This window comes from Cynocephalus volans, chromosome 2, assembly GCF_027409185.1.
Source record: "Cynocephalus volans isolate mCynVol1 chromosome 2, mCynVol1.pri, whole genome shotgun sequence".
NCBI classification, from domain to species: domain Eukaryota; kingdom Metazoa; phylum Chordata; class Mammalia; order Dermoptera; family Cynocephalidae; genus Cynocephalus; species Cynocephalus volans.
The window spans coordinates 210,076,235-210,090,213 of record NC_084461.1 but is presented as its reverse complement, the minus strand read 5'-3'; the positions used below and the strand labels follow the sequence as shown (position 1 = coordinate 210,090,213).

Below are 13,979 nucleotides of genomic sequence, written 5' to 3'. Positions count from 1 at the left end.
TCTGAGAAAACCTTTAGAAACTAAAATGTTTTATAAATGTTATGACATAAGCTCTGACTTTCATTTTATATAATTTCAATTGCCTTGAAATTGAATGGCTTTCTTGTTTATGTTCTGGTTCCCAGCGCGAGTGTATCTCTATCCACGTGGGGCAGGCAGGTGTCCAGATTGGCAATGCCTGTTGGGAATTGTACTGCCTTGAACATGGAATTCAGCCTGATGGCCAAATGCCAAGTGACAAAACCATAGGCGGTGGGGACGACTCGTTCAACACGTTCTTCAGTGAGACTGGGGCTGGCAAGCACGTGCCCAGAGCAGTGTTTGTGGACCTGGAGCCCACTGTGGTCGGTAGGTGCTCGGGCACTGGATGGCGGCTTTCCTGGGAGGGTGGAAGAGCCTCACGTTGGCTCCTTTGAATACCTCTGCAGAAAGGACAGGACATACAAGCATATGCTCATGACATTGTTGATGACAACCTGAAAGGTTAATGATTGTGGGACTCAGGCTGCTAGTTTAGGAAAACCTGACCTACAGGGAAAAGCTGCTTTGCCAGCAGTAAGATGGGCTGTGCAGAGATTCATTGGTGGCACCTCAGCCCCGGTCAGGTGGCATCTGTAGGTCCCACCTGCAGAGAGCACAGGTGTGGGTTCCCTCCTTGATGCTGTGTACACACTCATGCTGGTGCATGAGAGCTTTGCCCTGCATCTAAGACATAAAAAGGTAAGTATAGAACATTTGTTTGGTTCCTCTAGACTTGGTGCCCAAGGTGTTTTCCAAGGAAAGCTGCAAAGAAAGCACCTGTCAGTGGCTCCCTAGGAGATGACGGAATGTCACCTGAAAGCATGTGAGACCCAGGCCATGTAGGGTACCCCAATGACCTGGTACCTACCCAGTTTGTGAGGGATTTTAAAATTATACCCTTTGATGTAGCTCTGGGTAGGAAGAAATATGTATCCATAGAATTACCCGTGTAGGGTGTGAGAGCTCATTTCCCAGCTTCACTGGGAACTGGTGGTGCTGGCATTTGTACCATAAGTTGAGTTTACCTTCCTAGAGCCATCATTTGCATCTGTGGTTTGTGTATCACACATAGACATTTTCTTACACTGTTGACCTGTGAGGAACAGCATGTTCTCTATAGAAATGAATAGTCCCGGACATGTCCGTCTTGGTGAGTACAGTAGGCCTTAAAGACTCACAGCACGTGTGGTGTCATTGCAGATGAAGTGCGCACAGGGACCTACAGGCAGCTCTTCCACCCGGAGCAGCTGATCACAGGGAAGGAAGATGCAGCCAATAATTATGCCAGAGGCCATTACACCATCGGGAAGGAGATCGTGGACCTGGTTCTGGACCGAATCCGCAAACTGGTAAGAAGGTCTCCCAGACAGCTCCAGGTGGACATCGTCCTGCAGGGAGGGTAGGCCTTGGATTGCGAAGGGGAGGTCGTTACATCAAAACTTAGACCAGAATCACGAGCATGACTGTGCAACAGTCCTGCTGTGAAGTGTGCCTGTGGTACACACACAGGCCTTCATTGTTTTGATTTCTTTGCCTCTAAGTGTAATGCGTGTTCATCGTGGACGACTTGAATCCGTATCCACTTGCAGAGGCAAACAGAAGAGACCCTGGCTTGTTGGAGGCTGGTGGCGTGGCTTCACGGCCTTGAGTTCACATTGTCTGGTTTCTTTCAGGCGGATCTGTGCACGGGACTGCAGGGCTTCCTCATCTTCCACAGCTTTGGGGGTGGCACCGGCTCTGGGTTCGCATCTCTGCTCATGGAGCGGCTCTCGGTGGACTATGGCAAGAAGTCCAAGCTGGAATTTGCCATTTACCCAGCCCCCCAGGTGTCCACGGCCGTGGTGGAGCCCTACAACTCCATTCTGACCACCCACACGACCCTGGAACATTCGGACTGTGCCTTCATGGTGGACAACGAAGCCATCTATGACATATGTCGGCGCAACCTGGACATCGAACGACCCACGTACACCAACCTGAATCGTCTGATTGGGCAGATCGTGTCCTCCATCACGGCCTCCCTACGATTCGATGGGGCCCTGAACGTGGACTTGACGGAATTCCAGACCAACCTGGTGCCGTATCCCCGCATCCACTTCCCCCTGGCCACCTATGCCCCGGTCATCTCAGCTGAGAAGGCCTACCATGAGCAGCTGTCTGTGGCTGAGATCACCAATGCCTGCTTTGAGCCGGCCAACCAGATGGTCAAGTGCGACCCTCGCCATGGCAAGTACATGGCCTGCTGCATGTTGTATAGGGGGGATGTGGTCCCGAAAGACGTCAACGCGGCCATCGCCACCATCAAGACCAAGCGTACCATCCAGTTTGTGGATTGGTGCCCGACTGGATTTAAGGTAGGACTGAGTGAGGTTGAGTCATCATACTTGTCGGCAAGCAGCAGGCCCACAGAGCAATGATGCCCCCGGGACCCACACCCTTTGCGGAGACTGCCTCTGTTCATGTCACATAGGCTCTTGGTGAAAATTAGTGAACCAGAGTGATAATTTATTCAGTGATATCTTTTGAACTTCCTTTCTGAGTCATTATACTATATATATATCTGTGGTGAGCATATTTTTTTTAATAGGATAGGGTATTTTCTGAGGTACTTTTGTGTCCCTTTCTTGGTGGTAGGATTAGTGTGGGAAATGTAGGCGGAACTTTGAAATGTAATAATTTTATGGGCATTTTGGTGATTTATGTGGATAGTGTATAAATTTTAAATTGCAATGTTACTATAAACTGACTGCCGTCACCAAATGCCACTTCATTTCATAGGTATGTAGAAATTAATTCCAATTTCAATGTCCTATGGAGTGTTTGATTTAAAGAGAAACTATCATGAATCTTTTTACAAAGAAAATGACAACATCTTTCTCTCTCTCTCTTGGTTAGCCTAGAAATTCTGGCCTGGGTTTGCCTCAAACAAAATTTGTACCAACCTTCCATTGATCCACGATAAAAACCTGCTGCCACTTTTCAGCTTTTCCCATAGTTGATTAGTGAATCCTGTCAATTCCTTCTGTCTTAGAACTGTGTGTCCCAGTGCTTTGCTTTTCATGCCACCTCCTCTAGTTCAGACCCTCACTGCTTCTGGTAGTGGGTTCTACCAGAACTGCAGTAGGTTCTTAACTAATATTTCTTACTAGAAGATAGGGAGAGGTTATCTTCCTCTTTTTCAGAGGTTTGCATGGTTAGTGGACCAGCTGCCTACTTTTGTAAATAAGATATTGTGTGAACACAGCCACATCTGTTAGTTTACATATTGTTTATGGCTGCTTTTGCAGTACAACAGCAAAGTTGAGTAGTTGTGACAGAGACCATGTATCCTCTAAAGCCTAGAATTTGAACTGTCTCTTTACAGAAAAAGTTTGGTGACCCCTGCTGTAGTTGACTCTATGCACTGTTGCCAAAACCTGTGGGCATGTTGTTCCCTGGTTGTCAAACTTGGAATACCTCCCCTTTGGTCTCCAGTTTGAATGTCATGCCCCCCCACTTAATTAAGCACACATAGCAGCATTCATATGACCTTTGATATGTCACCTTTGCATATGACCATAGTGGCTGGTGTGGTCTTCCCTGGTGATATCACAGTTGTATACTCTGAATCTGTCTGGTTGGAAAAGGTTTCAGCTACAGAAATTGATTACCATTTCAAGTGAACCACTTCAAGTGAAATGGGTTTATAAAAGAACTTGTTGAAGCCTGTGGAGAAAATAATCCACAAAGAGTACAAAGCAGTGTACTTTTTCAGAGGGAAGACAGTCCCTTTACCTGGGCACCTATCATATGTCACAGTTGCTGGGATACAGCCCTTCAGGTACCTTGGGATCGAGCCAGGGTGGCTGACTCCAGGGCTCCTCTTTCCTAGCATTTTTTTTGTGTGGAGCCATCACCCTGCTGTCCTGGCACTCTGCCTGGCACAAAGGGCTCAGCGACTATTTGTGTGGTAAACCAAGTGTTCTCCCTGAATGCCAGGGGGCACTTACAGGGTGTCTTCTGTAGTCACTGTCTTTGGGCCGGCTAGAAGCTTCATGGAATGCTTTCTTCCCTGTCTCCCGCAGGTGGGCATTAACTACCAGCCCCCCACCGTGGTCCCGGGGGGAGACCTGGCCAAGGTGCAGCGGGCCGTGTGCATGCTGAGCAACACCACTGCCATCGCCGAGGCCTGGGCCCGCCTGGATCACAAGTTTGACCTCATGTATGCAAAGCGGGCCTTTGTGCACTGGTACGTGGGAGAAGGCATGGAGGAAGGGGAGTTCTCGGAGGCCCGGGAGGACCTGGCGGCTCTGGAGAAGGATTATGAAGAGGTGGGCGTGGATTCCGTGGAAGCAGAGGCCGAAGAAGGGGAAGAGTACTGAGCAGGAGGGGGCTGGCGGTGGTCCGCTCTTCCGCTCTCCTGCCCCTCCTTGGCCCGGCTGCTTTCACATTGTTCACAGTTAATTAAAGTTTCTGTATAAAACCAAGACTTTGTCTGTCTGTTGGGCTGTGCAGCTCTCACAGAGGTGGCTAGGATTTCAGAGCCCACATGGAAGGCAGGTCCAGGCTCCACAATCTGCCTCTTGGAGTGATGGTTGGGGAAGAGCCCTGCTGCTCATGTTTAAGGAAGCCCTGCTGAAGTGACTTGACCTGAGGGAAATACTCAACATTTCAAATCCAAGGTGTCAAAGTGTAAAGATTTACTACATTGTAGGAAAACGGAGTTAGGTCTTTGAATTGAATTTGCTATTTTGGGGGCTTCTCCATTCACGCGACATGCTGACTAAAGTGTACAAGCTTAGAACTGGAGTGTGTAAAAATGAAGTCTGGATGGGGGCTGTCCACAAAATCCCTGAAACTGTGGGTCAGATGTGTAAGGTGAGGACATTTTTGGGGGGGAGGGTGTTATTGAAGTTTCCAGGGCATTCATGACATGTGGAAGGTCACAATATACCCATCTTGACCTCACTGTTCCGTGTAGTCTGGAAGATAGCACTCTCCCTCAGCACTGTTGGCGGTCCCTGTGGAAGATGTCGCACTGTCGCTTCCCATAAAGTGTGTTGACATCTGTTTACAGAAGACCTGGCAATACATATGTTTTCTCTCAGACCTGAAAATCAGGTCCAGGAAGGTGAAGTCAGTGGTTTAAATATCTTTAAGTTCAGGTAGCTGTGGCATAACCAGGGCCAGCACAGAACTCATTCTAAGTTTTTGTGTCTTAATATATTCAAAAAGTGACAGAAAAAGTCTTGATCTGGACCCACAGTTTTTCAGAAAGGTTTATTATCAATTGAAGGAAACAACATGTAGCCTCTCTCAGGAGAACAGTGGAGCCCCCAGCGGGCCGATGTGAGACAAGTCTCTGCCCTATCCTAGTTGCTGTTCCGAGTGGGGCTCTTCCCAGGCCCGCCTGCCTTGGGCAGCCTGGTAGCACTGGGCTGGCGGGGCAGCCTCTGGCTGGACCCGTCCCGGCTGCTGCGTTCGGCCAGTGTCGGTGCTCCTCCAAGAGCTGTGCTGCCTCTGTTTCTCCCTGAGGAGACATACAACAGCACCGTTAGGAACCAGGGCAAACCCTGCAACTGCAACACACGTGGTATTTGTGTTCCTTCAGCAACATTTACGTGTATGTTTCTGTGAAAGCTGTTTCAGCTGGGGACCCCACGTCAGCCCAGAGTCCTGAGGCTCAGAACTGCTGAAAGGCAGCAATCCCAGAAAAGATGCTCTTGGCAGCGTGCAGGAGACCCTCTGGGACATGTCGATGCAAGGAGCAGTTGGAAATGTGTTGAAAGGACACATGCCACAGGTCCATTCAGGGCAAGGTAAGCTCGGCTGGTTCACAACTGGCCTGGACAGTGGATGTGGTCTGCCCCAACTGTGCCAGCAGTGGCGGGAGGGGCTCACTCCTCATCCTCCATGGACGTGTTCACACTGAGCTGCCCCAATTGACTGTGTCAGGCAGGAAGCATGGCAGTCACCAAATACTGAAGTCAGGTTTCTGATTTTGATTTTGGGATCTCTCTCACATTTCTTTCCTCACTAAGTATTCTGCAAACACAGTGGCCAAGCCTCTTGGGTTTAGCTACCAGCTTTCATGACTGGGTTCCTGCTGAAGTTTGAATGTTTGAGATTTTCCTCTGACCATTAGATAGTCACACTCAAATGAAGACCACTGGTTCAGATATTCCTTAATCTAATTGTTTGCTTTACTCTTTTTTGTGAAGATAGAAAGATTTGCAACCACAGTTGGGCTAGAGTTTTATTCTAAAGGAGTGGCTTCCCCTGGGCTTAGGGTGTTGACAACTTCAGCAAGACTGAAAGGACCCTATGGAGGACAGAACGTGCCCGGGGAGCAGGCTTGCGCATGGGGTCACAGTCCGTCCACCTGGAGTGCGGCAGCCAGGGCTCTCCTCCACTCCCCTCTGGCAGTGTCTACCCTGTGGGCTCTAACCAGGGCATGTTCCCTGCTTGAGCCCCACTGTCGGGCTCCCCAGTGCCTTCTCACTTTTCTCTTGTCCTGACTGCGAAACACAGTGTTTTGACCACACTGTGAGCTGGCCAGCTGTATGTTTTTCTCTGCAGGCTTGAACTCAAGCCTGGGCCTTGAATATTGCCAGACACTTAAAAAACTTGTTAAGGTTGTTACCTGAAGTACCTAAAGGTCAAACACTTTGCTAAACACATAGAAACTAGCTCCACCCCAGCCAAATTCCTTGAACTCTCATATAAACCCCATAACCCAACCCACTCAGGGCAGACATACCTAGGTAGAACACCTCTCGCTGTCCATCAAGAGTACACATTGCTGCCCCCTCTGTAAGTTTCCCTAACAAATACTTGGAGCTGATCACCCTGGCTTTTAGTGCTTCTTTCTTTGGCATCCCAACTGATCCCATCTCAGGACAGTTTGGAGCAGTCCCTGGCAGGAATTCTGCCGCTGCTTTCCAGGCTACTCCAGCCACAGGTTCAGCCAGACAGAACATCCAGCCTCGATCCCAGTTCTTCCCTTGCCTCTTCATTAAGTTTAGTCAAATGGGCTGCAATAGGGAATTATTTGTTTTGGGAGAAAAGATGCTATGAGGTGTCTTAGGGGTCTGTTGGGTCACTTCTGTTCCACTATTTGTCACCTTGAAGAAGAGGAGGCACCTGCATCTTAGACACTGTAGACTCTGGCTCCTCCAGAGGCACTTCCAACTCACTTCCCATGCTCTCCAATACTGACAACTAAATTCTTCCTAGATTCCTACTGGGGTAAGACAGCCCTCATGAGAGTTTCTTGAGGGGGGAAAAAAAAAGTTCTTCAGAGAATGAGGACATCTTTGCCGCCTGGAGTGGGGCGTGGGGTAGGGAGGGTTACAGTAGTGCCACGCTTGTTGACGGCTCATCTTTGATTTCCCCTGCCTCGCCTCCTGGGGCTTCACACTCAAGTGCTTCATACAGATTAGGGGAACAGACAGGAGTCTGGGGGGGGGTGAAGTTGGGCCAACTCAGCCTAACAGTGACTCATGAAAAAGACACAAGGCAGAGAACTGTTACCACACATTTCTTCTGGTACAAATTGCCATTATTCTGGTCCCCATTGACTGGTCAGTGGGGAAGGACCCTATCTATGAGTGGATGGGCCTTACCACCCTGTGTCTGCCATAGCGTCTGCTAGTGTCCTCTGAGGCCACAGTCCCTCTGCAGGCCAGGCCAGGCAGAATGAGGCCTTCTGTAAGCAGGTGGCCTAACCCCGGGTGCTCAGGTGCCCCACACACTTGTCTCCTGGTGAGGGGCATTTCCTGACCTATGTAGAAATACGGCCAAGAGCAGGGCGGGGCTCTGATGTGGCCTGACTCTGAAGCCAACTTTTGTTCAGCCTGCCACCCACCTGAGCATCCACTCCTCCCCCTCAGTATAATGACCCAGGTCCCTTCTGGAAACCTGAGAAGGATGAGTGGGAGTAGAAAAGAGCAAATAATGCTCATCTTTACATATGACAGGGCTGATAAACCCAGAAATAGGAAACCAACGTAACTGAGCCACAGAAGACATTAACATGACAATCTAACAACTAAAGAAGACCCATTTACCCAGCCCAATGCAATTCTTGGAACCCCTCAGGAGTCATGTGCTCTGGCTGTAAGTGGGGAGGCCCATTCTGCCTCCTCATTTTATGCATGGATGAGGAGGCCGAGGAGTGTGGTTCCAGGCCCGAGAATGGTCAGCAGCGACATGAAGGGCAGGACCCAGCAGCACCTGTCGAGCCCAGCCCCCCTCGTGGTGGGGTTATTGGGGTCAGATGGGGTGGAGGGTGGGACTGAACCAAGTGTGACTGCAGGCTGGATGGGAGGGTGGTGGCAACTGATGCTCCCAGGCTGGTCCCTGAAGGACCCTCTTCCACACCACAGACAGGCAAGGACCATGGAATGTTAAATACAGCCAGCCTCAATCTCTTCAAAAATCAGTGCTCCTCCTACCCCTGAAACCAGCTGGTGGCCTCCCAGCATTTTGTGACCCCCCTAATGGAGTAAACCCCCCAAATGCACCATTCTGTCAGCCACCCATGACTTGGGGAGTGAGCCAGACCGGGGTGGGACCCACTTCCATTTGTCTTTGGTGTGGCCTCTGTGAGTCCAACTCACCATCCCTGTCAACTCTGCAGGGCAGAGCTGGTGGGGAATGAGGATTTGTAAACAGCCCAGCACGTACCTCTTCTCCTATCCCTTTCTTTCTGCTGGTCCCCAAGGGCGGCCTTTCTCCTTTCTTTCTTTCGTTTTTTTTTTTTAAAAGATGACCGGTAAGGGGATCTTAACCCTTGACTTGGTGTTGTCAGCACTACGCTCACCCAGTGAGCAAACCGGCCATCCCTATATGGGATCTGAACCCGTGGCCTTGGTGTTAACAGCACCGCACTCTCCCGAGTGAGCCACAGGCTGGCCCCTCTCCTTTCTTTCTTAGAGTGCCACCTCGTGGTGACATGTGCTAGCAGGCATTTGTGTTAGGAAGGAATAGAACAGAGGCAGGCACAGAAGAGAGGTGGGGGAACTGAGAAGAGGGAAAGAAGACACCACAGGCCCTGCTGCAGGAGCGTGCAGCAGCAAGCATGAGGCAGTGTCAGCATCACGCGGGCCACCCCCAGATCTTCATGAGCACACAATCTGTCCTGGTGGCAGCCAATTCGGCTCCCCAAACAAAGTGCACAGCTCTCCTCCAGGCTGGCTGGCAGGGTCTAGGGGCCAGAAAGAGTGGGCAGTCAGCATGGTCCCGGATGGTCTGTGCAGTTCACCAGCCAGTACTGCTGCCCTCTCTGGCCAGGCACATAGCAAGGGCCTAATCGATGCTTCCAGAACACATACAGACCTAGCGACTAAGACAGACATGCAACATGGACTTGCACACGTGCTTTTAACTCTTACAGGAAAATGATGTGAGCCACATGTGTAATTTAAAACTTTCTAGTAGCCATGTTGATAAGTAAAAGGAAGTGAAAAATTAATTCAAACATCTTATTTAACCCAAAATATTCAACATATTATCATTTCATCATGTAGCTAACACATAAGTTATTCATATAAGTGTATATACTCATACACCCTGTAGTGGATTGAATTATGTCCCCCCAAAACTCACTGAAGCTTGAATTGTGTCCCCTAAGTTTTATGTATTAGAAACTTAGCCCTCACTGTGACTGTTAAGAGGGTGGGAAATCCTATTACAGTAATTGAAAGGTGGAGCCTTGAAGAGGTGATTAGGTTGTAGGACTGTGCAGTAGTGAATGGATTAAAAACGGTGGTCAGGGGCGTGGTCCTGAGGGCTTTAAAAGAAGAGGAGAGTCTGTCTCTCCTGCTGGCTCTCTCTACTTCCACCATCTTGCAATGTGAGACTCCTGGGTCACTGTTGCCACCACCAGATGGACTTTGGACTTCCCAGCTTTAGAAACTGTAAGCAATAAATTTCATTTTCTTTATAAATTACCCAGTTCCAAGTATTTTGTTATAAGCAACAAAAATGGACTAATACACATGCAGTGCATCTCAACCACACCAGCCACGTGTGGCTCGTGGCTCCCGTACTGGACAGCACAGCTCGCGTGAGATCCACAGCTTCTGCACACCAACTCCACTGTATGTGTCCTGAAGGGACAGCTTTTAAAAATGTACAGTTTTCCTGAACTTAAACAGGGAACACTCAACTGAATTTAATTTTTCCTCAGTGACCCCAGACCCTCACCATGACAAGCATTACCCTTCTGTGGTTCTGGGGTCTTTTACTTTCCCCTTCTCTGCCAGACATGAGTGAGTAGTCCTTGCAGCCCACCTGGATGGTCAGGGTACAGGAATCCAGATGACCCCTTTGTGCCTGCTGCAGCTTACAGGGTTATGCCTCTGAGTTAAGCTCTGACTCCAGGCCTGGAGCAAGTCCATGCCTTGAGTCCTGCGGGAAACCTTTGGCCACCACACACCAACTGGACCACTCTGACAATTTCCCTTATTTTCCCCACCCCACACACTGTCATTAATGATGTGGCCAGAAGGTCTGTGGACAGATGCTGGAACACATAGGCCTCAGAGATCTCTGTGTCTCATCTGGTGGCCTCTGCCTGCCTTTCAGATGCAGCATACTCCTGATGTGAGCCCACATCTGTTCCACTCCCCACCGCCTCCTCCCCATCAACCAGCCTCCCCAGGCTCTCCTCTGCCCCCTCTGGCCATCTCCCCAGGGCCTCTGTGTCCTGTGTCCTGGCCTTCTGCCGCCCAACCTAGCAGGACCAGGGTCTGGCCTATGCTCCCAGGACTGAGCCCTCGAGGACCAAACTATCCTGTGGGGCCCAGCACTCCATGCCACTCCTGTCCTCACGCTTGGGGCTTCCTCCCTCCTCCCTCAGAGCCCCCAATCATTCACGAGTCACCCCTGATCCTCTGGCCCCCTCTATGCCTGTGCTCCTAAAGCCATGCCCTCACATACCTCCTGACGCTCTGCCCTCTTTTCCTTCCTCCTCCTGCCCCAGTGGGTTGGACACACATGCTCTGCAGTGCATCTCTGCCTTGCCTATCCCCTCCCCACTCTCCCACCTTTGCAGGGCTGCCCTCCCGCTCCCACCCTGCTTAACCCTTGCTGCTCTCATGGCTCTGAAGCCCCCAGTGATTGGACAGCCTCCCATCTCCATCACCGTGTGTTTATCCAGCCACCTCTCCCACTGGACTGAGAGCCAGGCAGCACCCAGAGCCACTGTGAGCAGCAATGTCTCTTCATTTCTCCCTCCCTCTGGACACACACCCTCCGATTCCTCATCTTAGCCTGTAATCCACACACCCTTACCCTAACCTGCTCTTCAGCCCTTCCTCACCCTCCCTGAGGCCGAGCTCCAGGTGCCACCTGGAGCAGAGGTGGGTGATGTGGGGAGGGGTGTGGAGCAAGGTGCAACCGGAGCACCCGTGGGATCTTACACACCCCTGGCTCTGTGTCTCCAGCCTCACTACACCCACGGAAACGTGGAAGGTGCCCTCAGCTCAGGAATGAGGCAGGAAAGGGACTCAGTTTCCAAGTGTGGCTAATGGGACAAGCACATATCATCACACGGTGCTGCCAGGAGGCTCAGGGAAGACGTGAGCGTCCATTTTATCCTCCAGACTTCCCATCCAGTAGGGGATGGCACACCACACCGCCTCTTCCCTGCCTCTCGGCCTGGGGTGGGGGCACTTTACAGAGCACAAGTCTCACCCACAAGAGGTGGCCTCTGGGGTGCAGGAGGTGTTGGTCTCGTCCCCTGATGCCAGCCTGACTGCACGTGTTAGAAGTACTGCAGTAATAAACCAAGCCAGAAATCGCTGCCACAGTCCTGCCCTTGCAGCTCAAAGTTGCTCTGGCCTCCCAGGGCCTTGGAAACAAGAGAAAGCACTAACCCCCCCCAAGATAAGCCAATAAACACGACCTGCAAAAGGAGAGAACAGGCAGCAAGAGAGCCGGAGGGAACCGGGGGGCCCGGGAGAGAGAGGCGAGTGCGTGGCAGCTGGGCCGTGGAGCAGAACTGGAGAGGCCGCAGGCTGCAGGGCTGAGGAAAAGGAGGGCCTTGCGGGGGGGCTACTGTTCCTGGCAGAGAGAAAGGAGGCCTCTGGAGGTCAGAGAGAGACACAAAGAGAGCAGACAGAGTGTGGGTCAGTGAGCAGACAGAGCGTGCTGCAGGGACACAGGTGCCCCGGGCCCTGGCACTCCCACCAGAGGGGCCCAGCCTGCCCTCCGCCCCTTCTCAGGATGCCTGGACAGGTGTCCTCGTGCTTCCAGGCAGGGAGCCAGCCCTGGACCTTCTTCCATTTGCCTGGGAGGTTCTGTTGCATTTCAGAGAGTTTTCCAATTAGCCATCAGGAACAGAAACAACATGCAGGGAGGATGAGCTGGAGCAGGGACCTGAGGCTCCACCACGACATACTCTTGTCATCAGCATCTCCTCATCCCCAGTCATGACTGTGAAAGTGAGGAAGCTCCTCAAACCTGTGCCCTGGGGTGTCCTGCGCCTCAGCCGTCTGCACTATGGGAGGAGTTCTGCATGATCTAGAGCAGCTAGGGGCTACCACGTTGACCTCCCTCTTGCAGTCCTCAGAGGGAAACCAGGCTGGCCAGGCCCCTGGGCAGGCCCTGGGCGTGGGTAGACTACAGGGGAGGAGGTGGCAAGAAGGCCTCTCTGTCTGCCGGGCTCCCTGAACATTTCCCTGGAGGCTGTAATTCCTCGAGGACAGGGACCAAAGCTGTTATACCCGTGTTTGTGGAATGAAGGCCTGAGAGAAGAGGTGACAAAAGGCTGGAGCAGATGCGCCTTAGCCTGCTCGGACCACTCTGGGGCACCCACTGTGTGCCCATTCGGTCTGGAAGTGCACTCTCAAGCATGGGAGCAAAGCCGGGTACTGAAGCTAAAGGGGCGAGCACTGGATGGCCCTGCAGGTCCTGGGAAAAGACCCACGGACAGGCCTGGTCACTTAGGGCTGCACCTGCACTGCGCCGCGCCTGTCATCCTCCCGCCCCCGCCACCCGCGGCCACCACCGGAGCTCGGAGCTCTGGGCCCAGCTCTGACCTCGGGTCTCGGGCACGCTCGAGGTGGGCAGAGACACGGCCGCAGCGTCCGGGGGCTCGCTCGCCAGCCTCTGCCCGGCACACATGGACTTGAGCATCTGGAAGACGGCGAGGGGGGCCACGTTCAGCTTTAGCAGGTCCACCAGGATCCTGGCGAGAACAAATGCGGCGCGCTGTGAGCCCTCCCGCCGAGGGACAGGCCGGCTCGGGCGAGGGCGGGCCCACCTCCCCGAAGACCCTGACAAGGGCGGGGGGCTCTTCTAGACCAGCGGGCCCAAGCCGGAGCCGCCGGGAGAGCAGGGGTGTCCGGGGGTCGGCGGAGCGCGAAGCTCCCACCCGCGCCCGCTCACTTGAACACGTCGGGGTCGATGGCGCCGCCCGCCGCCTGCGCCAGCTCGTACAGCTCCATCTCCTCGGCGCTCAGCACCTTCTTCCGCCGCAGCGCGAGCTTCTGCATGGTGGCCTCCAGCCCCGGAGTCGCCCCGGGCCCGGGCCCGGCTCCCGTCGCCGCCATCTGCGCGGCTCGCGGGAAGGAGTGCGGCCCGCCAGCGCCCTGCCCGCCGCCCTCTCCCACAGCGCCGTCTACCGGCCGCAGCCCGCCGTTCGCCTCCTTGCCGCTCCAACGCCGGGCTTCGCAAGCAGCCCCAGCCGGGAGGGCAGCGTCCAGGGCCTTTTCCATAACGTCATTAAATCTCCCGACATTTATTGAGCCCCTTCTGTGTGCCAGGCGGCGTGTTAGGCGTGGGGGATGCCGCGGAGGACCACAAAACCCTGCTCAGAGGCGATCAAAGTCTTCCTGAATAGACTGCATTGGTCCTGCTCGCTTAAGTAGCAGCACTCAGTGCAGTGCTTGGCATACAGCGGGCACTCAATGAAACCTATCGGATGAAGGGCATTCCATATAGTATGTAATTGTTCCGCACCGGTTCCTCAC

General features: G+C 52.7%; 2 protein-coding genes across 2 annotated transcripts; one reads left to right on the top strand and one right to left on the bottom strand.

Moving 5' to 3' along the window:
• Positions 1 to 212: 212 nt before the first annotated feature.
• LOC134369118 (tubulin alpha-3 chain-like) lies at positions 213 to 4,382 on the top strand. The gene is made up of 4 exons (XM_063085276.1): positions 213 to 348; positions 1,222 to 1,370; positions 1,695 to 2,375; positions 4,086 to 4,382. The coding sequence occupies exons 1-4, from the start codon at positions 228 to 230 to the stop codon at positions 4,380 to 4,382; spliced, it is 1,248 nt and encodes a 415-aa protein (XP_062941346.1). The 5' UTR covers positions 213 to 227.
• Positions 4,383 to 5,266: 884 nt separating this feature from the next.
• Positions 5,267 to 13,939, bottom strand: MZT2B (mitotic spindle organizing protein 2B). Its single transcript, XM_063087163.1, has 3 exons — positions 13,396 to 13,939; positions 13,047 to 13,195; positions 5,267 to 5,530 (listed from the first exon to the last, which is right to left on the bottom strand). Exons 1-3 carry the CDS (start codon positions 13,722 to 13,724, stop codon positions 5,373 to 5,375), a joined length of 636 nt encoding a protein of 211 aa, XP_062943233.1. The 5' UTR covers positions 13,725 to 13,939; the 3' UTR covers positions 5,267 to 5,372.
• Between the last annotated feature and the right edge of the window lie 40 nt (positions 13,940 to 13,979).

Excerpts from the sequence above, each read along its gene's own strand:
- LOC134369118 (XM_063085276.1), top strand. The coding sequence starts at position 228 with ATGCCAAGTGACAAAACCATAGGCGGTGGGGACGACTCGTTCAACACG. Across the intron at positions 349-1,221 it reads CCTGGAGCCCACTGTGGTCG|ATGAAGTGCGCACAGGGACC; the intron begins GTAGGTGCTCGG and ends GTGTCATTGCAG. Across the intron at positions 1,371-1,694 it reads TGGACCGAATCCGCAAACTG|GCGGATCTGTGCACGGGACT; the intron begins GTAAGAAGGTCT and ends GGTTTCTTTCAG.
- MZT2B (XM_063087163.1), bottom strand. The coding sequence starts at position 13,724 with ATGGAAAAGGCCCTGGACGCTGCCCTCCCGGCTGGGGCTGCTTGCGAA. Across the intron at positions 13,196-13,395 it reads ATCGACCCCGACGTGTTCAA|GATCCTGGTGGACCTGCTAA; the intron begins GTGAGCGGGCGC and ends TGTTCTCGCCAG. Across the intron at positions 5,531-13,046 it reads GAGCGTGCCCGAGACCCGAG|GGAGAAACAGAGGCAGCACA; the intron begins GTCAGAGCTGGG and ends ATGTCTCCTCAG.